This window comes from Halichoerus grypus, chromosome 15 (genome assembly GCF_964656455.1).
Source record: "Halichoerus grypus chromosome 15, mHalGry1.hap1.1, whole genome shotgun sequence".
Taxonomy (NCBI): Eukaryota; Metazoa; Chordata; class Mammalia; order Carnivora; family Phocidae; genus Halichoerus; species Halichoerus grypus.
The window spans coordinates 58,180,548-58,204,781 of record NC_135726.1 but is presented as its reverse complement, the minus strand read 5'-3'; the positions used below and the strand labels follow the sequence as shown (position 1 = coordinate 58,204,781).

The 24,234-nt window shown below is 56.1% G+C and overlaps 1 protein-coding gene across 7 annotated transcripts; it reads right to left on the bottom strand.

Moving 5' to 3' along the window:
* Positions 1 to 1,264: 1,264 nt before the first annotated feature.
* On the bottom strand, positions 1,265 to 23,749 carry SSC5D (scavenger receptor cysteine rich family member with 5 domains). 7 transcript variants are annotated; one of them, XM_036096801.2, is made up of 14 exons: positions 23,365 to 23,748; positions 22,816 to 22,842; positions 22,196 to 22,504; positions 21,893 to 22,012; positions 21,563 to 21,676; positions 20,983 to 21,291; positions 18,972 to 19,289; positions 18,583 to 18,759; positions 16,567 to 16,884; positions 14,544 to 15,152; positions 14,155 to 14,472; positions 13,867 to 14,034; positions 6,384 to 6,548; positions 1,265 to 3,456 (listed from the first exon to the last, which is right to left on the bottom strand). In XM_036096801.2, exons 1-14 carry the CDS (start codon positions 23,387 to 23,389, stop codon positions 1,847 to 1,849), a joined length of 4,587 nt encoding a protein of 1,528 aa, XP_035952694.2. In that variant the 5' UTR covers positions 23,390 to 23,748; the 3' UTR covers positions 1,265 to 1,846. The 7 variants fall into 7 exon arrangements, with proteins under 7 accessions (XP_035952694.2, XP_035952695.2, XP_035952696.2 ...); XM_036096802.2 differs by having other exon boundaries at positions 14,155 to 14,469; XM_036096803.2 differs by lacking the exon at positions 6,384 to 6,548 and having other exon boundaries at positions 23,365 to 23,749.
* Positions 23,750 to 24,234: the final 485 nt, after the last annotated feature.

Genomic DNA, 24,234 nt, shown 5'->3' with positions numbered 1-24,234 from the left:
TCTGGGGCTTAATGAAACCCGGGGAACAGAATTCTCTGTGTGTTCCTCTGCCTGTTGGCGGGGGCAGACAGTCTATCTATCAGGACCCCCGGACATTATCCGTCCCCGCCCCCAACAAGTAACTGGACCCTGCTGGCCTTTGCAGGACTGTGGGGGCGCCAGCTCCATGACCTTCCAGGACCTCTGAGCCAGGCTCCAGACGGGGGAGAGGAGGAGGAGGGAACGGTCTCCTGTCTGAGGCTACAGAAACCAGAATCGGAACTTCTTTCAGTCTTTCAAGACAGCCCCCAGTTTACAAGTTTACAGTTTACAAGGAGAGGGGAAGGGCCCACCCAAGGTCACTCAGAGAGGGGCCATCATGGGAGTCCTAACCTGGAAGCCCAGGCCAAGGTCAAAGCAGGGGAATTTGCATCTCGTTTTTCTGGGTTTGAGTTCCCACTCTGCTGTGTGGCCTGAGGCAAGGCGCTTGCCCTCTCTGAGCTTCAGTGTCCTTTCTGAAATGGGGATCAAGTTCCTCCCTTAAAGGGCTGTGGTGAGGATGGGATGTAGTGTGTTAAGAGGCCACACTGGGTCACGCGCAGAGAAGCGCAGTCAGGAAGGGATCACGATCATTCTTGTTAACTGAGCACATGATGTGCCGAGCTCTGTCCTTGCCCACCCTACCTCATCTAATCCTCACCACCACCACCTCCCCAGAGGCAGGTGCTATTTCTCTCCCCGTGTACCCAACGAGAAGGTTCAGAGAAAGGAAACAAAACCCGAGTCCCACTGCCTGGACATGGTCTCGAGTCCAGGATAGTCTGACTTATGAGCAAGGACCCTGGGTCAGACAGGCCTGGGCACCAATCATGGCTCCACTAGATCTTCCCTGAGTGACGCGGGGCCTCAGTGCCCTGATCTGTAAAATGGGGATAAATACAATAACAACTGGCACAGAACGAGCACTTACCAAGAGCCAGGCCCTGTGCTAAGCGCTCTTCCATATGCATTAATTTATCAGTTAATCGGCACAGCAACCCATGAGGTATGTACTTATTATCCCCCTTTCATGGTTGGAAAAACTCAGACCAAGAAGTTAGGTAACTGGCTCAGGTTCATGGCCACAAACAAACTCAGGCGTTCAGGCTCCAAAGCTCACTCCTTCTCTGCTGAGCTGTGGTAACAGTACTCTCCTCAGCAGGTGTTCATGAAGATAAAGTGACATTATGCACTTGAAGCCCTTAAAACAGAGCCTGACCCAAAAGAAGTACCCAACAAATATTAGTCATTATTATTATTATCATGTACTCATTCATTCATTCAAGAGGTATTTAAGGAGTGTGCACTCTGCGTCAGGCTCTGTTCGAAGAGCTGGGCATACATCTGTGAACAAAACAAAGATTTCTCCCACCGCGGGGCTTCGTCGGTGCCATGGTGGCATCATCTTCAGCACCCGCACCCCCATCATGATCTTCATCACTATGTCGTCACACTCATGCCCATGGCCGTGAGCACCTTCATCATCATCACCGCCATGATCATGGCCAACCTCACTTCCATCACCACCATCGTTGTCACCATGACCATCACCACCATCACTGCCATTGCAAAGCTCCCCACCATACGTCTGCCACAGTCACAACGACCATCATGCTCATCGCCCATTATCACCAACACCATCACCATAAACACCATTGCCTTGCCTGGTGCCTGTGGGATTGACAAATCAAGACCAATCTTGTGATTCCATCTCTCTGGAGTTCCCCCTAGGTCCCCACAAATGTCACTGATATTTTGTTTTTAATTAGATACTTTGGTTTTCATTTTTTGTTTGGGCGTGTCTTAGCCCCTCAAATCCCATACAGGGTCACACGTCTCCCCTCAGAGGCCTTTCTTCCTCCTCTGGGGTGGTGGTGGTTGGTGCAGATGTGCTGGGGGGCCAGGCCCCCTCAGCAAGTCTTTTCACAACCTCACCCAGCTGCCCGAGGTTCCGGGTGGCCTCCACCAGCTGGGTCAGCCCCAGTCCCAGGGCTTGGCGCTGCTGCAGTTCCTGTTCCAGGACCAGCGTCAGCCTCTGCAGCTGGCCACCCACGTCCCTCACAGCAGCCACCAGCTCCACCAGGGCAGGCGGCTCACAGGCCATGACCCTTACGGGTGGTGGCGGCGCCACACATGGGCCAAGGGGGTCTGGGCTCTGACAAGGAGCTGGCTTTGGGGTGAGACGGTCAGGGAGAGGTTGAGCCAAGGGGTGGGCCATGGAAGACAGGTGGAGGTCAGAGGTCACAGTAGGGTCAGGGCCTGAGTGTGGGGTCTGGGTGGGTGGTAGGCTTGGTTTGGGGCTCTGGCTTCTTGGTGGTTCAAAGTCCTGAGTGGACAGTGTGTCCATGCTTGGGGCTGGAGAAGGCCTGGAGTGGCTGGACTCTGAGGCTGGAAAAGGCGCTAGGCTCGACATCTGGGATGTAGAGAGACGGGAGGACCCCGTGGAGGTCAACCAGGGCTGTAGGCTAGGCTTGACTGTTGGTGCTGGCGTGGGAGAGAAGAGTCCTGTTCCCAAGGAAGTTAGAATGGACTTGATAGTGATCATAGGGGTTGAGGTAGGGTCGGCCGTCATGGCGGGGCGAGCAGAGGTGGTAGAATGAAGGGTCATGGTGGGGTGAGGGGTCGTGGCAGGGTAAGGGGTTGTGATAGGGTGAGGGGTTGTGGTGGGTTGAGTGGCGGTGGACTGAGGGGGTGTGGTGGACCGAGGAGTCATGGTGGGTTGAGGGGTTGTGGCGAGGTAAAGGGCTGTGGTAGGAGGAGGGGACGTGATGGGTTGAGGGGGTGGGGGGGGTTGGGGGGGTGTGGGGGGTTGTGGAGGTGTGGTGGGTTGTGGGGTCGTGGTGAGTTGTGGGGTCATGGTGGAGTGAGGGGTGGTCATGGGTTGAGAGGTCATGGAGGGGTGAGAGGTCAAGGTGGAGTGAGGGGTGCTAGTGGGGTGGGGGCTTGTGGAAGGGTCTGGGGATCTGGAATGATCTGGAACTGTGTTGGCGTATGGAGCTGTGTCCAAGTTTGGGGTTGTGTCAGATTCTGGAGTCAACTCTGAGGTAGAAAAAAGGTGGGTCACCACTGCTGGTGCAGAGGGGTCAGAGGTCAGTTCTTTGGGCGAGGTGGGTGGTAGGGGGGGTGAGAGATCAGGTGTCAGCGCTGGAATCACAGCGGCCTCAGGGGTAGACAGAGTGAGGCCAGGGGTTGTCAAGGTGAGGTCAGAGTTCATCCGGGAGGCCAGGTCTGGGCTGGGTGGCAAAGTGCCAGGAGGGTCAGAGGTCACCTCCCGCGTTGAAGCTGTCTCGGGAATAAGCCGTGGCGCAGAGTCGGGGGTCACCGGTGGGCCAGGGGGCTCTGGCGAGGCCGAGGGAACTGGGGAAGCGGCAGGGGGCGCCGTCCTGGCCGCTGTGGGACGCTGCAGCCGACGCTCCGGCCACGGTTTCCTCAGGGAACCTGGAGGAGGAGGAAAGACAGATGGCCGAGGTCAGCTTGCCCCGCCCACCCCCGTGGCCCGCCCCGCCCCTCCAGGGAGGAGCCGACCAACGGGAGGGCGCAGGGCCTTGTGACATCATGGGTTGCCAGCAGACTTCACCCCGCCCTAGCGCCCCACCTCCCCGCCACCTGTGATGTCTCCAGGCGCCACCTGGCGTCCTCCACCGCGGGTGAGGGAGCGCAAGGGAGGTGAGGGGTACCGCGGAAGGCGGGAGGGGGCGGAAACGTGGGGGGCAGAAGGGGGAGGCTGCAGGGGGTTGTGGAAGCATGTGGGAAAATGCGGGAGTGTGAGGGATGTGGAGGCTTACCTGGGGATGCAGGAGGGGCTGAAGGGCAGAGGGGATGAGCGGGCACATGGGGGGAGGAATGTGGGAGATGCCAGAAGGTGCAGAAGCATGAGGGGGGATGCAAGAGGGTTCTGAGCGTAATCTCAGTAGTCAAGATTTTTATGTCACATTTTTAAACAAAATTATTGCAAGAGATCCACTGTGAACAAAAAAGTCAAAATTTTACCCCGACAGAATCTGACGGGGCCAGGATTAGGGAAAGTCAAGTGAGGTAGATGGGATCCTGCCTCTAGTTAAATTTTTGATATTTAGTTCATTGTGAATGTTTTACATTAATTTTTATTTTTAAAACTATAAAGATACTATTTACCTTGATAACTGAGTGTTTTGGCAGCCCCTTACATTTAGGGCCTGAGTAGAGTGAGAGGCCTCACCCCCTTCCTGGCTCAGCTTCCAGGTAAATGAGAATTTTATCCCTTTTTGCAGATGAGGGGAGTCAGGCCAAGAGGGTAGGTAACTTGCCATAGGTCTCACAGATACAGTTCGCAAATTGTGGGGACAAGATTTGAAGCAAAGTCCTTTGCATTCAGAGTCTAGGTCATTAATAATCACTTTCTCAGTGATGGATATGATAACATGTGGCCACCGAGTACTTGAAATGTGGCTAGTCCAACTAAGGAAATGAAAGTTTCATTTAAAAAAAAATTTTTTTTTTTTTGTGGGCAGCAAAGCAAGGTTTATTGAGACTTAGCAAAGTGATAATACAAAACTCCCAAGGAGGGAGGGGACCTGAGGGGGTTGCCCTCATTTTTCAAATTTTTGATTCATTAAAGTAAAAAGCCACCTGTGTTGATAGCTACCATACTGAACGATACAGCTCTAGAGAATTCCAGTTTTCCTGTAGGATTTTTGATGTGCATCCTGTTCTTGCCATTTGTTTACAGCAGTAGAGAAGTGGTTAAGTAAAGGGTTTGGCCTCCAGCCAGGGCTTAAACCCCAGATCTGTCGCTTCCTAACTGGGTGACCATGGACAAGTTATTTAACTGCCTTGAATCTCAGTTTGTGGATGATCAACGGACCTCCCTTGTAGAGCTGTGATGATTCAGGGAGCTCCTGTGTGTACAGGGACTTAGGACAGTGCCTAGCATGTAACAGGCACTCTTGTGATTATTAATACTGTCATAGTCATTGATGTCCATACCTCAATTTCTCTCATCTGTGAAATGGGCATAATTCTAGTACCTACATCATAGGGCTCCCATAGATGTTGAGGGCTAAAGGGGTAATATACGTAAAGTGCTTAGAATAGTACCCAACACATGGTATATTGCTCAGTAAATATTAACTGGTTTAGTTATTATTTCAAGAATCTCAGCTTGCTTAAATATTGTAGGGGTTCAGATGCCTACAGTGGTCTTTTTAATTTTTCAGATGCAAGGTACAGAGAGCTAAGCTAATCATACTCCTCTGTATATTGTCATCAACAGTCCTGCAATGTCTCTTCTTTCTTCTCCCTTTTCTTCCCCGATCTCCATCCCTTGCACTTTCTCCCACAGCTACCTCCATTAATGTATTTGACATATGTCCTTATACAATATCTTATACAATATACAAGGCATATATGTATATATGTTAATATATTAAGTGTATGTGTATTTTTGTGTTTGTGCTTTTTAGTTTTTGCAAGTCATTGGAAATTTCATTCTGCTGCTGTCTTCCTCCATATTATGTTGTTCCTACCGCCCATGTTGCTCTGTGTATAGCTAGTCATTGCTTTAGCTATCGCATGGGATTCCATCATGTGTACCCACTGCATTTCTCTTGTTACCCACTGCGGGACATGTAACCTGCCTCCAACTCCCTGATATCACATTCCAAAGAAAACCCTCACATAGGTTTCCCTTAGGAGCCTGTTCAAGAATTTCTCTGGAATACAGGAAGAGGATTGCTGGGTCACAATGCACAATCATACTTAATTTCACTAAACTGTCTTTATCAAATAGCTATATCCAGTGGGGATGTCTGTATTCCCACATCTTCACCCACACTCGATATTACCTACCTTTCAAATTTTGTCCATGCTTGTCATCATTTTAATTTGAATATCCTGATTTCTTATGAGTGTGAATGTTTCTACGTATACTTGTTGGCCATTTGGGCTTTCCCTTCTGTGAATCACCTATTCATAACTGTTACCCATTCTCGTATAGGGTTTCCTGTCATTTTTTTATTGACTTGTCAGAGTGAATTACATAGTATAGGTTAGGGCTTCCCCACCTGGGCATCGTTGATATTTGGAGCTGGATGATTCTCTGTTGTGGGGGACTGTCCTGTATGTAGTAGGATATGTAACAACATCTGTGGCCTCTACCCATTAGGTTCTAGTAGCCTCACTACTCTTAGTCATGACAATCCCAAACATCTTCAGATATTGCCAATTATTCCCAGTTGAGGGCCACTGATGTAGATAATAACCCCTTGTTTCAGGATACATTTCTGTTGGGTCTCTGGGGTAAGAGTAGGGTCACCACTGGGGAATTTGGAGTCCATTTCTCTACCCCACAACACAAACAACCTGGTTGCCACAGCTACATGCCTCACCTGTGTCCCCATGGATCCTTGGAGCTGGAGAGGAATGGCCTGGGCTCCGGGTGATAGTGGTGGTAAGAATGGATCCAGGTCTGCCTGCGGTGGGTGTCCCCTTGGGAAGAGCCCCTTCTGAAGGTGTATCCCACGTCCGGGAAGGCTCATAACTATCCTCATCACCTTGAGAGATATAGGGAGAACTGAGTCTCGCTTCACTTGATTTTGACCCTCTGTTCCTCTTGGACCCAAACTCAGGCTTCATCCTCTCTCAACTAGACCACCACCCCAATCTCCTCCCTGACTTCACAGCCATCCTGGTGACTCAGCTGAGATGCTCTGAACTACCAAGAACAGAAACTTGGACTAAACCAGCTTATAAAATAAGAACAGTTATTATGTCAATGTCCTGATGTCCCTGCCCCTACTCATTCTTTATTTTTCCCTCGGGGAAAAAAAACAACCCTATAATATCTTTATTAATGAACCACTAGGAACATTTCTGTATTATTTTCCCTATTGTTTTTAGATGAATACACTTGGATAATCTCTACATGACAATAATTTTATATAACATATGAATGTATAATATACAGTGACCCTTGAACACCATAGGTTTGAACTATGCAGGACACTTGTATGTGGATTTCTTCCATAAATACAGTATGGTACTATAAATATATTTTCTCTTCCTTATGATTTTAGTAACTTTTTTCTCTAGCTTACTTTATTATAAAAATATAGTGTATAATATATATGTGTGTATATATAACTTACAAAATATGTGTTGTTTATGTTATCAGTCAACAGTAGGCTATTAGTAGTTACGTTTTGAGGGAGTCAAATGTTATATGTAGATTTTTGACTGCATGCGGGTCAGTGCCCCTAGCCCCCGTGTTGTTCAATGGTCAGCTGTGTAATAATAAAAATATACCATTTATAATGTAAAATATAATGTAAAGTATATCATTTTATATAGGGAGAATAGAAAGACTGAATTCAGTCTTCTAGCTTGGTGGATCAAAAAACTTATTTTAACAATAGCTTTGTTGGGTGCCTGGGTGGCTCAGTTGGTTAAGCGTCTGACTCTTAATTTCAGCTCACCTTGTGATCTCAGGTTTGTGAGATCCAGCCCCACATGGGGCTCCATGCTCAGCACTCAGAGTCTGCTAGAGGTTCTCCCCTTTCCTCTCTGCCCCTCCCCTTCACTTGCATGTGTGCGTGCATGCTTTTTCTCTCTCTCAGGTAAATAAATAAATCATTTAAAAAACACAATAGTTTTGTTGACATATAATTCACATACCTTAACGTGTACAATTCCGTGGGTTTGAGTGTATCCACAACATTGTACAACTGTAAAGTCCATGTTCCTCATCTCACTTGGTTAACTGCCCCCTGCCCACCTCTCCAGCACCCCCTCTTACCATGCCGCCTTCCACATGGTGTTGCTGCTCACCCTGGACCCCAAACCTTGAGGTGTTCACATCTAGCCTCTGTGCACCTCTGAGCCTTTGCCTTTGCCTTCTCCACCACAGATATTTTCCCACTCTGCATGTGAAACCAGGCAGAAGGATGGTATCTGACATACTAGGCATGTTTGTCCTGGTCACTTTGAGCTCTGTAGCTAGCTGTCCCAGTTGCAGAAATCCCTTGCTCTGTCACCTGCTAATACATTACACATGAATAGAACATGGGTCAATTTTCACCCTGATGACCAGCATTGCAGATACCTCGGTCATGTCTCCCTATTACTAACCGTTCTTAATTAAATACCTTCCCCATGCCTGTCAAATATCTTAAGAGGATAACCCGTGAAATCCTACCTGACGGTCACACTCATTAGGAATTTTAAAAACCATTAGCAGTACTATTAATTAAAAAGTTAAAAATGGAAAAAATATGAGAGAAAAACCATCAGCGGTGAAGATTTCTTTTCAAGATGCTGGGTTTTAGGAGAACTCCACTGAGAACATAAATTGAACTCCGTTAAAATGTCAGCCCACCAACTGCAGGCATACTCCTTGGGCCTCTGTGTTCTTGAAATGTCCTCTAAGATATGGCCACCTGCTCGTGGTCCGTTAGCATGGGATCAATTTGATTTTTTTCATTAAAATATGCATTTTTAATTTAAGAAGCAGCATTCCAGAGTTACAGTCCTTGTGAGGCCCAATCACACCCCTTCCCTGAAGGACTCTCTGATGCCATATTGTTTCTCCATGCTTTAGCTTCCTAAGTTGAAGACTTTGCCCATCTACCTATATACTGCATACGTCCTTTTGCAGCTTGGTTTGTGGGTGTGTCCCTTCCTAGCTGGGTGAGCAAGTCACTGAACTTCTCCATGACTCAGTTTCCTCACCTGTAAAATGGGTACCATGATGGTCTACTGCATGGGGTCGCAAAGCCTGGCATGTGATAAGCTTATTCTTTGAATTAAATTCATCTATCTCTAGCTGCTTCTTTTTAACCTTCATATACTATTCCGTCGTATGAATACACAACTGTTGATTCCTCTGTGCCCCTGCTGACAGGTGGTTAGGCTGTGGCCAGTGTTTTGCTGTTACAAATATGGCTGCAGTGAATTCCTGAGATCTGTGTCCTTGGGTTCATGAGTGAGAACTCCTCAGTACCTAATGTGTAACTGCTGTGTGGAAGGCAGCTGCATCTCCCTAGAGGTTGTTACACTGCCCTCCGAAGTAGGTGCAGACTCTCATGCCCACCTTCATCCCACATCCTTGATGCTGTCAGACATTTTAGTTTTTGGCAATCTCATGCGGAGAGGGTGGGTGGAGAAGCTGCCGTTTTGCTACAGATGACCAAACTGAAGCCCAGAGAGGGCAAGGAACTTTCCCAAAGTCACACAGCCAAGGAGCAGTGCTAGGCTTCAGACCCATGCAGGTCTACCTGGTCCTAAATGGAGACCTCTTTCCCTTGGGGTGCAGATCTCCTGAGTCTTACCCTACTCCTCCCCTGGTGAGCTTTTATTCATCCTTCAAGATTTCATTCAAAGGCCACTCCCCTCCCCCCCTCAATGAAGTCATGCCCTGCTTTATGCTTTCTGGGTTCTTCAGAGCTAATTCTGTCATATGCTCCTTCCCCGTCTCCATGGCTAGAGTGGTTAAGAGTGTAAATCCTGGAGTTAGAATCCAAGCTCTGCCCTTTGCTGTACTGGCCTCTTTGTACCTCCGTTTCCTTATCTGTAGAAGGGTGTTAAGGATAGAACTGATCTCATAAGGTTCCTTGGGGGAGGAAGTGAGTTAAGCCATGTGATGCTGGTAGATGGTCCCTGACATGTGGAGCACATTCAATGAATACTAGCTATGATTGTTAATACTTTCATCCAACCTCTGAATTTAATCCTGCATTTACTCTTGGATCCCCTTCCCTCTGCATGACCTCATGCAGCCATAACATACAGCAAAAGCCCAAATCCATCAATCATCCCACCTCCCAACTGGGTGTGGGAGGTCCATTAGACAAGGCTATCTGTCTGCACAGCTTCATCCATTCCCACAGCTTCAAATTCCATCCTGTCAATTTATATCTTCAGCCCAAGCACTCCTCAGAGCTCCAGTATTACGTATCTAATGTCTCCACTTGGGTGTGTTAAACGCATCACCAATGGATCTAATATTCCCACTGTGGATCCTGTGGATCCAGCTGCAGTAGTCCCTGATCCAGTAAAAGGTGGATCCCCATCTCCCACCTCCCTCTTCACACACCCTACCCAACCCATCACTCAAATCCATCAGCTCAACTCCCAAAATATAGCTTACATAATCCACTTCTTAGTCTCCACTGCCACCCCGGCAGAGACCACTGTCACCTTTCCAGAGACCTCTCAGCCTCCCTGTATGCACTCTAGCTCCTCCATCCATTTCCCATGCAGCATCCTGGGTGACTGCTTTGAAAATGCACATGTGACCATGTCCTTCCTAGCTCAAAATGCTCCACTGAGGGCTTCTTGCTGCATAGAGAATAAAACTCAGAGTCTAGCCCTCTCCTATCACTCTCACCCTGCCTGGCTTACCCTGCTTCAGCCATGCTGGTATCTTTGCCATTCTCTCAAGATCTCACCACAGCGCCTTTGCATGTGCTGCTCCCTCTGCCTGGAATGCACCTTTAGCTCCCTCGGGGCTCCCCAGCACAGATCTCATCTCCTGCCATCATTCCGATCAACCACTCCATTTCAGCCCCACTGACCTTGCTGCCATTTCTGGAACCAGCTAAGTACACTTCCACCTCAAAGCCTTCGAAGGCACTGTTCCCTCTGTATGAAACACTCTCCAACCAGGTATCTGCGTGGCTTTCTCCCTCTCCTCCTGAAGGTCATCACTTAAAGGGCACCTTCTCAGTAAGGCATCTCCCGGCCATCCTATTCCAAACTGCAAACCTCAGCCTCCCTTTCCCTTGCTCATCACTGCTCTGTTCCCAGGGGTTAGTAGTCACGCCTGTCACACCGCAGGTATTTGACACACGAGTTAATGTCTGCGTCTCCAAATTCCGAGAAGCCTCGAAAAATGTTACTTCAATGAACTAGAAAGTGAAAATTCAACCTTTGAAGCCTCTAGCCTCAGCTGTTACAATTCAGTCAACAAATGTGTCTCTGCTGAGTCTCTACAGCACACATTTGACGGCAGACAGAATAATTCTCCCCCAAAGATGCCTGTGCCCTAATCCCCAGAACCTGTGAATAGGTTACCTTTTTGTGGCAAAGGGATAGTGCAGATGTGATTAAAGGTCCAGACCTTGAGATGAAGAGATTATCTTGCATCAATCCAAGTAGGCCCAATCCAATCACACAAATCCTTAAAATCAGGACAGAGAGAGATGTGAAGACAGAAGAGAGGTCAGAGGGGTGCAACACTGCTGGCTCTGAACATGGAGGAAGGGGCCACGAGCCAAGGAATGTGGGGCTTCTAGAAGCCAGAAAAGGTACAGGAACAGATTCTCCTCCCCTAGAGCCTCCGGAAGGAACACATCCCTGCTCACACCTTGGTGTCAGCCCTGGGAGAGCCCTGTAGGACTTCTGACGCACAGAACTGCAAAATGAGCTTGTGTTGTTTCAAGGGAGTACATGTGTGGTTATGTTATGGTAGCCACAGAAACTGACAGTTAAACAAACGCGCGATGGAGCTAAGGGTCCAGGGAGATGACAGTGTCCTCCTGGCGATGCGGTTTCTCACCTAGAGCCTTTGCCCCTCTGAGAATTCCCTTCCTCCTGGTGTCTGCCGCTGGGTAATACCATTGCTCCGCAAGGTTTTTCCTGATTGCTCCACTAGAAATAACAACTCCTTCCCTGGGATCCTGCAGCTGTTGTTCATTTATGGTAAATCAGTCTAACCACCAACGTTCTGTGGTTTTAAACTATTTCACACACATTTTGTTCATGGGATTGGGACCTGAGGTCACCCAGCTAGTTCTCATCTTGGTGGAGCCACAACTGGAAGCCGAAGAGTTGGACTAAGCAACTCGCTGATAATTAGCTCAGTAATTCAGTAATCTTTCCCAACCCAACGAGCAAAATGTGTGTGAAATCATGTAAGATGGACCTCAACAGTGGCTCCTGTGTTTAAGTTCTGAGTCAGATTTTCTCCCCATCTGAAACACGGGCGTTAACAGGACCTAGGTCTCCCGGTTGTTGGAATCATGCGTGCCCAGCACGGAGTTAGCTCGGCTGGACTGTTTTTCCAGAGGAAGAAACAGGCTCAAAGAACTGGAGTCATCTATTTTCAGGGTCACCTTGCAGTGAGGATAGGAATTCATGTCTGTCCTTCCTCCCACTCCCCATCTGGCCCCCTTATTACTGTATCTGGGACCACCCCGAGATTTCCCTTGAGCGGCTCGCAATTCTGCACTTCTCTGAGCTCACGTAGTCGCCTCCCCTCCCCCCCACTCCAAGAAGGAACTCCATCCCCGCGTCTGACCGTCTCCGCCACGAGGGGGCGCCAGACGACAGACAGGGGTCTGCGCCGGTTGCAGAGAACAAAGGCTCTAGAACCCCAGCCGCAATGCACCCGGGAGCAGCACCTCGGAAAACTGGGCAGGACCGGCCCTACCTCACAACTCCGATCCCCCACCCTAAAGCGCGGCGGCCCCTCGGCCCGCTCCTCCCCTCCGTTTCCCCTCACGACGAGCCCAACCTCGCGTACAGGTCGCCGCTCTGGACGCCCACGGAGCGCTTCGCCGGGTTTTATTACCGCGGGCGTGGGTCTGCCGGCCAATCAGGAGGCGCAGCGCGCCTGTGGCGTCACAGGGCGTGAAGCGGATTGGGCCCACTCCTCCTCCCGAGGACAGCGGAGTGCGCGTGCGTGCTGAGCGCCAGAAAAAGGCGGGAAAATGCCCGAGGGGCGGGGCGCCCCGTTCCTGAAGCGACGAGTCCCTCAGGAGAAGACAAGGAGAGGGGCGCGGGGCGACAGGCAGAAGTGGGACCTTCGGGGGATGGGAGAGCACACGGAGAAGGAGGGAGGGGGCAGCAAGCTGGATGGAGTGAAAAAGGCGGGGCCAGGGCGGGAGGAGACAGCCGTGAGCTGCAGGCGAAGGAGTCAGCGTGCGAGGCACAGAGGGGCGGCAAGAAGCACGAGCGGCCGGGGTGCGGGGCAGGCAGACAGCAGGGCACGCAGGGGAGGCCGAGCCGCCGGCGTGGGAAACAGTGGGCCCCAGAGGAGGAGGAGGAGGCGGAGAGAGCGAGAACAGGGGAGGATGGAGGCATCGACTGTGGGAAAACAGGAACGCGGGGAGTGTGCACTGGATGTAGGCACACGAGAGCGATGGTGAGAGACTAGCAGACCAGGAGAACAGCAGAGCGATGGAGACGTGGAGTGGGGGAATGGAAGAGCGAGAGCGAGAGCGGGGCGGGGGGGAGAAGATGGAAGAGCCGCGGACGCGCGTGCGCACACATGCACATGCGCAGGGACGCTGGGCGGCAGCGGCTGCGAAGCCCGCGAGAGCACGTGCGCATGCGCAGGGACGCGGGGCCTGGGAGACGCCGCGGGGAAAGCCGGGAGAGCAAGCGCACGCGCAGGGAAGCACGCAGGGGCCCGGAAGACGCCGCGGAGAAGCCCCCGAGAGCAGGCAATGGAGCACGTGGGCTGGGGCGCACGGGCTCCGGGTGTGGCCGCAGGGTGAAAGGACACTCAGGTCGGCCGCACGGGCCAAGCTGTAGGGGGCTGCAGGATGGCGTGGTGACCTCGGCCAGCTGGGAGGTCTCGGGGCTCTGGCTGGAGGGGCCCAGTCTCAGGTGTCGCGGCTGGTTTGCGGGAGGCCTGTGAGGTCAGGCCGTGCTGAGCCTGGTCTGATGCTCAGAGACACACGGGGGTCTCCTCTTCAAGGCTCTCGAGGAGAGCCCAAGGAGGGAACGTTTTAGGGTCTCTAGAGCCGCGGAGAACCCGTCCGTGATCTCCGACACCCAGGCCCGCTCACTTCGGGGTCTCTTGGGAAGCCCTGCCGGGAGGCGCACACAAATTGATGGGGGCCCCATCCGCACCCTGGCCGTGCACCTCACCTGTGTCCGGAAGACGCCTTGTCGCCGGGGAGGGGGCCCCTGGGCTCTTGGTGGTGCCCCAGGAGAGCCTGTGTCCAGGTACCCCTGCAGCGGTGGTCGCCTTGGCCAGGTCCTCTCCCGAGGTGGGATCCCAGGTCCAGGGAGGATAATCATCCTCATCCGCGTAGCCTTGGGAGAAAGTGGGGCACGGGTTGAGCCCCACCCTGTCTCAGGTCCTTGCTGCTGCTCCAGACTACCCTTCCAGAACCTCCTGGAGTGACTCTGGGTCCCCCACCCCATCCCCAGTACCAGTGCAGGTGAGGCCCACGTCTTCCTCGTGGTCACAGTTGTGCTGGCCCCATGCCCTAGCAGGGCAGTCACTCAGCGAGGCCTCCATTCCCTTGCAGCCCACGTCATCCAGCCAGATGGGACCGGTCCCGGGGCCGTAGTGGGTTTTGCCCACTCGGGCCCGGACCCTTCCACAGCCCAGCTCCCAGCAGGCCACGGTACTGTCCCGCAGGTCCCAGCTGTCATCGCATACTGTCCCCCAGCGCCCAGCATGCCACACCTCCAGCCGGCCAGCACACCGGTTGGGCCCATCGGCCAGACGCACCCGGAACGGGCCTGCTGGTAGAAGACCCCAAGTCAGGAGGGGTCAAGAGGGGTCAGCCTCACCTCTTCATGTTCCCTCCGCTCACCTGATTCCCCAGCGGTGCTCCCAGTGGGGGAGGGGGCTGGGTCTTTGGAAGACTCTGGAGAACCTTGTGCTGGGGTGTCAGCGGATGGCTCCACGGAGGCCAGAGGGATTCGCTTCACCGTGGCCTCAGAGGTCATTTCTCGGGGGCCTTGAGTGGTTGATGTTGCCACGGTCTTAGCGGTCCGTTCTCGGGGAGCCCGGGGAGTCCGTGTTGCAGTAGTATGTGAGGTCGTCCTGTGGGGAACCTCAGTGGTCAACTTGGTAGTAGACTCAGAAACTGTTCTTCGGGAGGCTTCAGTGGTCAGGGTTGTAGTGGTACGTGAGGTCAGTTCAGGGGGCCTCTGGGTGCCCAGGACCCTGGAGTGTTTAGTGGTTGGCATCGCAGGGGGCTGAGTGGTCGGTCTCCTTGCATTTTTGGTCACCCACTTCTTAGTACTCTTGGGCATTTTCCCTGGGGCCTTGGTGGTGGTTTTCTCGGGAACACTGGGGGTCAGCTTTGCGGGGGGCTTGGTGGCCAGTTCCCCAGGGAGCCAGGCATCCGGATCTCTACCCAGGCCAGGGATCCAGCTCCAACTGAAGGGGTCTGCGATGGAGTCCAGGCCAGGGGTGTCTGGAAGGTGGGAGGAGAGGACAGGGAAGATGGTGGATACCATAATGACAAGGTTGTCTTTTAGATCTCTCCTCTCTCATCTCTGCAATCACCAAGTTTCCATTCATTTGTTCATTATTCATTCACTCATGCATGTCACCAACATTTATCAAGCATCTTCTATGACCCAGGCACTGTGCCAGATGCTGGGGATACAAACCTCCTGGCCAGAAACACCACCCCCTGCTCCTTGGCTTTTACAGTTGTGACGTGACTGATCCTCCCTGCCCTTCCCACGTCCGACCTCTCCTCTTCATCTTGGGGCCACCCATGGCGTCACTTCCTGTAACTTCTGACAGTCTCCCTTTCTCCCTGTCCAGCTCTTACCAGTTACCAGAGTGGTACCAGGTCTGGCGGGTCACTCCCCAGCTCAAAACCCTTCTGTGGCTCTGTGGCTTTAGCTTCAGTGACTCCATCCTGTGGGTCACCACTGTTGTCACATCTCTCTTATTGGCACCTGTGTGCAGTAAAGTGTCACCTGTGCCCAAAGAAAAGTTTGGCCCTTGGCCCCTGGTTCCTGGGGCTACCCAGAGAGTCGGCGCCAACATTGTGATGTATGGGCAGCCAGCCGGCAGGCAGCCATAGCTTGTAACCAAGCTCCTATAAAAACTGCACACGGGGTAGGGGACCATCTCTGCTTGGCAGTGCTGCGTGTGTGGGGTCACTCGCCCCTGCTGGGACAACTGAGTGCTGTCTGCAGGGCTCTCCTGGGACAACGGCTGCAGCTCCGTGAAGGTCTCCCCTGAACCAGCCCCTGTGCCTCTGCCTTGACTGGTTTTTGACGGCTCTTCTGATTTTTGTGAGTCCTTCTAGAAGATCACAGAACCTGAGGTTGGTCTTGGGCCCCCCCAAATGATAACACGTCACACGGGTTTGCGGTGATTTGTTGGTGCATCTCTTTCTATCAGTGAGCTGTGAGCTTCCCAAAGGCCGGGACTGTGATCGTTGCATCCTGAGGCCCCAGCACCTGGCTCAGTGGCACTCCATAAATGTTAGCAAACGAACGAGACAGACACAACGCTTGCACTTACTGCAGCTGGCCCTCACTTTGGCTTCTCTCCGTCTCCCAGTGTCCCTCTTTTCACCTCCTTTATCTTGGGGAGGAGAAAGAATCCCAACTCTGCCACTTAGTTGCTGTGTGACCTTGGGCAAGTTACTTAACCTCTCTGTGCCACGGCTTCCTCAGTAAAATGAGTCTAACATCCACCAGCTTGTACTAATTGTGAGGCGTGAGTGCGGTCACAGGTGTGGGAACACCCAGCCCGGGGCAGGGGCTTAGGAGACAGCACTCAGTAGATGTTAGCGTAGATGTTAATTCCTATCCCTTCTTCCAGGAAGCCCTCCAGGAGCCAGCAGGTGGGCAGGGCCTCCTTACCAGTGCAGGTGACTCCAACGTCTTCATTGTGAGCACAGTTGTGCTTCCCCCAGGGCGCAGCAGGGCAGTCTGAGAGTGAGGCCTCGGTCCCCAAGCACCCCACGTCGTCCAGCCAGATGGGGCCAGCCCCCCAGCCAAAGCGGCCAGCCGCAGGGTCCTGCTGCCGAGCTCTGCCGCAGCCCAGCTCCCGGCAGACCACAGCTGAGTCCCGCAGGTCCCAGCTGTCATCACACACCGTCCCCCAGCGCCCATTGTGCCACACCTCCAGCCGGCCTGAACACCTGCTGGGCCCTGCCACCAGGCGCAGCTGGGGGGACCCTAGGTTGGAAGAGACCCAAAGAATTAGTCAGGAAGCCGTCCAGCTCGCTGAGTCCCTCCACCTGCCTTGCATTCATCCACCCATTTGTCCATCTGGGCTTTCCCACATCCATCCGTCCTGGCGGCAAGCACAAGGGATAGAGTCAGGCACGGTCTGGGTTTCTCGAAAAGTTCAACGCAGAATTACCATATGATCCGGAAATCCCACTCCTCGGGATCTACCACAAATAAAGGGAAGATGGCTATTCAAATGGATACTTGCACACAAATGTTCATCGCACCGTTCACAGTGGCCAAAGGGTGGACACAGCCTGGGTGTCCATCACTGGATGGAGGGACAGCCAAGTGAGGCACACACACAAAATGGAATAGGATTCAGCCTTTCTAAGGAAGGGAATTCGGACACCCGCCCCATGGACGAACCTAGAGGACATCAGCACAAATACTATAGGATTCCATCTGCATGAGGTCCCTAGGGGAGTCAAGTTCGTAGAGACAGAAAGTAGAGGGGTGGGTGCCTGGGGCTGGGGCAGGGGGAATGGGGAGTCTGTCTGGGATGGCGACAGAGTCCTACAGCTGAATGGTGGTGGCTGCCCGACCTTATGAGTGTATTTAATGCCACTGAAATGTACACTTAAGAACAGTTGCAGGGGTCAGTTTCATGGTACGTATAGTTTACCGCAGTGAACCAAAAAGAGAAGGTGGGCTCTGGAGCAAGTTGCTTTCACCCGTGTTTCAGCCATGTGGCCTCCTCTGAAACACGGACACCAGGCAGCACCCACGGCCCGCGTGGCCGCGAGCGTCACCCGAGGGAGACGCAGACCGTGTCTGCGACAGCACCGGCCACACGAGCCAGTGAGCGCTGAGTGCCACAGGAAGAGGGGGAAAGAGGCCTCCGGCAGACCAAGTCTCCCACCCTTGACGAGTCAGCTGTGCTAACCAGGCCTCTCACTGTCTGTGTTTCTGACGCTGTGACCTCTCGGGGCCTTCCTGACCCTGCAGGGACTGCCCTCGAGGGACAGCTCATTCCGAGAGACGGGAAACCAGCGGAGCGTGCCTCTTGTACGCACGCCAGCCGATCCAGAGCCCACCCCCCACCTGCTCCGGGGGGGCGCTCACCCTCTGGGCCGCTGTCCACCCGCCCTCAGGCGCCCGACAACCAGGGGCAGCCCCTGCGCCCCACCGCTCGGGAAACGATCCAGGCGAGCCGACCCTAAGCCTGCTTCCTCGGCCTTGCCTGCTCCTTCCCACAGAAGCCACGGCCCAGGCTCTTGCTGCGGGTCCCCCTCGCGCCCTCTGCCTCCTGGCCGACGCGCCGCTTCCCTGCGTGGCCCCTGCAGCGCGTGGGCTAGAAACCCACTATCTTTCCAGTGGCGGTCCCGTCTTGATCTGCTGGCTGCACTGCACCTGAATAATACTAAGGCCTGTGTTTTACAAATGACAACGATTGTGGATCCAGTCATTTTGGTGGTTGTGAGGAGACCGCCTCCCCAGAATCACGCATTTCAAGATGGCACCAGCAGAACATTCAGCCAAGCACAGACCCTTCTGGGCATGGGGCTCTGTTCCCTCCTCCGCCCTTGTCTTCGCCCCGGATGAGACAGTCTCTGAGCAGGGAGAAAGGGTGCCTGGGGGCTGACTACGGGGGAGGAAGCAGTAGGTAAGGCCCCGTTTTCTCGGGGAGCAGAACAGACTCACCAGCTTCTGGTCCAGGCTCCCGAGGGACAGTGAGGGAGACAGGAGGAGGTGAGACACCTGTTGTCCCTGGGGCCTGGCTCACTGTGGGGGCCAGAGGCCTGGACGCTGCCTCCCTGGGCAAAGAGCCGTTGCTGTCCACTGCCGGGGCCGTGGGAGGGACATATCCAAGAGGCATACCTGGAGTGGGGGGAGGTGATCACCACCACGGTGATGCTGGACAGCTCCCCACACCCTCCATCCCAGGACCACTGATGCAGAATGAGGTTTCATGGATGAGGACAAGACGGGGCAAGTGGGCGGTCAGGACACCCCACGAGCCCCCCACTTCCTGTGCCTCCACTTGAGGCTCTAGCGCACCCACACCCCCAGCCTCTCCCTTGTGTCCTCACCATCACACACAGCCCCGGCGTCCTCCCTGTGGTGACAGTCATGCTGGCCCCAGGGCCGTGCTGGGCAGAATCGCAGGGCTGTCTCGTTACCCCGACACCGAAGGTCATCCAGGAAGATGGGTCCAGCCCCCTCCCCAAAGAAGGCGCCTCCGGGGGCGGCCAGCGCACCCCCACAGCCCAGCTCGCGGCAGGCCACGGCGGCGTCCCGCAGGTCCCAGGCATCATCACACACGGTCCCCCAGCGCCCGCCGTGCCACACCTCCAGGCGGCCGGCGCACCCGTGGGGGCCGTCAGCCAGACGCAGCCGGGGGGCCGGGCCTGGATGTGGGGAGAGGGAGGGGAACAGACAGACAGGAGACTGCGATGGATGAGCGGTGTGAGCTCCGTGCTCAGGCAACTACCCATGCGCAGGTACCGAGCTATCTGTGGGGCTGGGCTTCCTGCCCACGATGACGCTGGACAACAGGTATCCCACCTTCCGTTTGCTGATGAGGAAAAGGCTCCAGGATGGGAAATCACTCAGCAGGAGTCCAGCTCTGGTCTGTCCACCTCCCAATGCCCTGCCTGCCTGGGGGCGAGCCCTGCGGACACTGGCCCTGATCCCACTCCCCGGCTGCCTGCTTCAGGCCTGTAAAGCAGGGCTTCTCAACCTCAGCACCACTGACATGGGGGGGACGGGTCATCCCTTGCTGTGGGGGGCCCGTCCTGTGACTGTAGGATGTCCCGCAGAATCCCTGGGCTCCACTCCGCACATGTGAGTAGCATCCAGAGTGTGACAACCAGGCGCCTCAATAGGGTTCACTTCTCTTTCCCAGCAACTTAGGCCTCCCTCGAGCCTCAACTTACCTCCCATGACCTGGGCTCTGAAGGCCCCGCTTCTGCCCCTACGTCCTGCCCACGCCGTGCAGCACTGTCCCTGGCCCTCTGCTCAGTGCCCCAACCCAAGTGGGTGGGCTCCGCCCCCACCCCACCCTAAGCTTCAGATGCCCAGCCTGCCCAGCAGACCTGTCGGTAGCCGGACAGACCCGGCTGGTCAAGTTCTGGGTCTGGGGCTGAGTCTGTGATCTGGGCCATTTGGGTTAATTCTCTGAACCTCATCTCCACATCTGGGAAGAGAGGGGTGAGAATACCCACCCCAGAGGCTGTCCACGTGGGGGTGAGGCTCAGAGACAGCAGGGGAGGTGCCCAGCATGCTGCCTGGCACAGAGCAGGGACTCAGGTGGACATCCTCGTCCTCTTCCCCTTCACATCAGCTGCCTGAAGAATTGCCCACCCCCTGCCCCCCTGTCTGGTGGGCACCTACTGTCTGCCTGCAGCCCCTGTGCTTTCCCCCCCACAACTATGGGCGGCCCCTGCAACTGCCCTGTGCTTGCTGGGTCCTGCAGCACACGCACTGGAAGTCCGTGAGAGTGAGGACTGTGTCTCATGCTGCGTCTGCAGACCAGGCACGGATGGTGCTTAAGTGGTATTTGTGGGAGGGGGAGAGGGGAAAGGAGGGAGGGAAGAGTGGGAGGGAGGGAGAGAGGGAAAGAGAGAGTCAGGAGGGAGGGAGGGGAAGGAGGGAGGGGAGAGGGGGAGGGAGGGAAGGAGCAGGGGGAAGGGAAGGAGGAGGCAGGGAGGGAAGGAAGAGGGGAGGGAGGGAAGGAAGAGGGGAGGGAGGGAGGGAAGGAGAGAGGCAGAAGGGAGGGAAGGAAGAGGAGGAGGGAGGAAGGGAGGGAAGGAGGAGGGGGAGGGAGATGGGGTAGGGAGAGAGTCAGGAGGGAAGAGGAGAAGGGAGGGAGGGAAGGAGGAGGGGGAGGGAGGGAGAGAGGGAAGGAAGAGGGCGGAGGGAGGGAGGAAAGGAGAGAGGCAAGAGGGAGGGAAGGAAGAGGGAGGGGGAGGGAAGGAAGAGGAAGGAGGAGGGAGGGGAGAGGGAGGCCGAGGCGGGAGGAGGGCCCGACAAAGCAGGTGCACTGACCGAGGCAGGCGGGCAGGGGCAGACCCAGGGGGCGGGGGCGGGCGGTGGACATACCAGTGCAGACCAGCCCTGCATCCTCGTTGTGGTCACAGTTGCTCCGACCCCAGGGGCTTCGGGGACAGTCCCGCAGAGCCTGCTCTCCGCCTCCACAGCCCACGTCATCCATCCACACGGGCCCTGAGCCCGGGCCAAATCTGGCGCCTCCGGGGGCGGCCAGCGCGCCCCCGCAGCCCAGCTCGCGGCAGGCCACGGCGGCGTCCCGCAGGTCCCATCCGTCGTCACACACCGTCCCCCAGCGGCCGCCGTGCCACACCTCCAGGCGGCCGGCGCACCCGTGGGGGCCCGAGACGAGGCGCAGCCGCTCTGGGGGGGGAGGGGCAGGGAGGGAGGGGGTGGTGAGTCTTGTGCGAGGCAGTTTGGGAAAAGCGGATTCAAACACCCTTCATTTTCCATCTGGGAAAACTGAGCCCCAGAGGGAGCAGTGGCCTGAGATCCAGGGAGGGAGCGGCCACCTGGGGCCCCTGATGGGGTGGGGGTGGGGTGGGGGCACAACGGGAGCCTGGGCCCCGCTGAACCCCGAGGGACACAGTGCATGCTGGGGTCCCCAGGTCAGTCCAGGCTGCACGGATCGTACCCTGTCGGGGGGCTCCAGCCGTCAGCACAGGGGCCCTGGTGGATTTGGGTTGCTTGAGCGGCCGCGGGCTCTTCTTCCTGGAGTTGTTCTGTGGGGTCCCAGCCGGGCGGGGGGCTGGGAGAGACAGCGGCCAGAGCGCGGTTGGTGGGGAGCTGTTCAGCCTCCCGCCGGGGGGCCCGCACTGTGCTGCCTGCGGGAGTCCCCGAGGGTGTGAAGGGGGCTGTGACAGGGGCCCCTCGAGGTGGGGAAGCGGGTGCCCCCGTCTGTCCCCTGGGAGATACCAGCGCAGAAGTCCCCTCACAGCTGGAAGCGTGGCCAGGGCGGACTCACCGTGGGTCACAGGAGGCTGCTCAGAGCCCGGGCTCAGCTCCCCAGACAGCCCCGGCCAGGGGTCCCCCTCCAGGATCGAAGGTGGATCGTCCCTGTCCCTGGAGTTGGCCACACGCTGACCTGTGGGACGGCACAGGAGCTTGGCAGGGGCCCCCCCAGGCAGTGGGCAGCTGGGAGTCCCAGAGGGAGACACCTGGTTTTGGAGGGGGCGTCAGGGGTGGGGGTGCCTGGACTTCTGGACCGTCCGAGTCCCTGGGTCACATCTGCAGAAGTGCCCCCGAAGGAGGGCCCAGGGCCTCTCACCTGCACAGACGACGCCCGCGTCCTCCTCGTGGGAGCAAATGTGGGCCTTCCAGCCGCGGTGGGAGCAGAGCCCCAGCTGCCCCTCACTGCCCCGGCAGGCCAGCTCACTCAGCCACACGGGCCCCGCGCCCTCCCCGAAGAAGGCGCCTCCGGGGGCGGCCAGCGCACCCCCACAGCCCAGTTCGCGGCAGGCCACGGCGGCGTCCCGCAGGTCCCATCCGTCGTCACACACCGTCCCCCAGCGGCCGCCGTGCCACACCTCCAGGCGGCCGGCACACCCGTGGGGGCCGTCAGCCAGACGCAGCCGCTCTGGGGGGACAGAGGAAAGGCTGGGACGTCCAGGAGGCCCGGGGCCCGGGAAGGGCAGGGCCAGGGGTTGGCCCGCAGCGTGAAGTGCGAGGCCGGCCGCCCTGGCCGCTGCTGGGGGCCCCAACTCCTGGGTTCCCAGGAGAGCAGGGGCCCCACAGGAAGTGGGAGGTTGGTCAGCGGTGGTTCTGGGGGGAGCAATGCCCGAGGTCATAAGCGCCCACGGGGCCGCCGGGGTCCCCCTGGAGGGTGAGACTGGACAGGGGTGGGTTGGAGCTGGGCAAGGCCAGACAGAGGTGCTCAAGGCCACTTACCAACAGCCTGGATCCCCATCAGAGCCACTGGAAGGGAGGTTGGAGGGGTAGGGTAGAGTGAGGGCAGGCCCCAAGGGGGTGCTTTCTCCTTGTCTTAAATACTCACACACACACACACACACACACACACACACACACACACACACACAATCTGCACATCTCTGAACCAGAAACCCCACTGCTGGGAAGCAGGACTCTGGGCAGTGGACTGGGCAAGACTCAGGTCCCTGAGACGGGCGGGGTCTCACATGCCTGGGGTCAGGGCTGGGAGCCAGGCCCTTTGTGCTCCCCCAAGGGCCTGGTTAATGTCAAATGGTGAGTGACCCCCCCCTCGGGGTCAGGGCCGATGGGGGGGGCGGGTAGTCCTTGGGGTCCTCAGAGGGTGGGACTGGGTGTGCAGAGGCTGGGTCCCTTGGGGGATCAGGCAAGGAGAACCAGATGTCCCTTATCACAAGCACCAGGGACAAGGCCCCGGAAGTTGGAGTCGCTTAAGGGTATGAGCTCAGGGGTCAGAGGTCCCTGAGTCCCCAAGGAGAGGAGGTCACTCACCGATAAGGCAGGCCCAGACCCTCATGTTTGCAGACTCCAGGGCAGGGACGGGGTGAAAGGGGACGTGGAGCAGGAGAGGGGAGGAGGCTGCGGCCACCGGAGGGAGGGAAGGAGAGAGGGAGGGAGGGAGGGAAGCGCCTGCCAGAGGCGCCCTGGACCGGGAAGAAGCAGCAGGCCGTGGCTGGACGCCTTGCCAGAAGGAAGAGAGGCTGCCTGCCGAGGAGGCAGCAGGGGACAGGAGCGGGGGCAGGGAGGGGGATGGCCGGCAGCTGAGTTCTGAGGAGGAGGGGGGTGGAGGCGGGGAGGGAGGGTGTCCAACTGCAAACTCCCACGGGGAGCCGGGAGCGGCCAGGCCAGGCGCCCTGCGGTGCTTAGAGATGCTGATGGGAGGGAGGGCGGGCGGGCTGCAGGAAAGGGACCAGGAAAGGGACCGGACAGAGGCACGCACAGGCAGCCACCCTCTGCCTCCTCTGTCCAGCCAGGGGACACGGTGAGACCAGGGCGGAGCGGAGGGAGCGTGCATTCAAACCAGCAGCAAGACAGCTTACAGCCAGACACCAGGAAGGACTTCCTGATTGGGAAAGGAGCCAGAGGAAGCCCTCTCGGTTGGCCCTGGTGGGGCTGAACGCAAACCCTTCAGGCCCCCAGCTGAGGGAGCACTGGGTGAACCCCAGGGAAACGGGAGTGGGGGGGCCAGGTGGACTAAGCGCTGAGTCCTGGGTGAGGGTGGGGGACTCCACACACACACACACTCATTCCCCCCGCCCCCCACTCTCTGCACCAGGCAGCTGTGAGGCGGAAAAAATTCGGTAATGGGGAGCGTGAGTCAGAGGGCTGGCAGGGAGCGGGGCTGCCGTGAGCTCATTGCCT

Bases quoted from the DNA above. Each gene is read 5' to 3' on its own strand.
- SSC5D (XM_036096805.2), bottom strand. From the start codon at position 22,715: ATGACCTCGGGCATTGCTCCCCCCAGAACCACCGCTGACCAACCTCCC. The intron at 18,760-18,971 runs GTGAGGACACAA...CCCCCACTCCAG, and splicing joins CGCCGGGGCTGTGTGTGATG to GTATGCCTCTTGGATATGTC. The intron at 14,473-14,543 runs GTGAGCGGAGGG...GTCTTCTACCAG, and splicing joins GAGCACCGCTGGGGAATCAG to CAGGCCCGTTCCGGGTGCGT.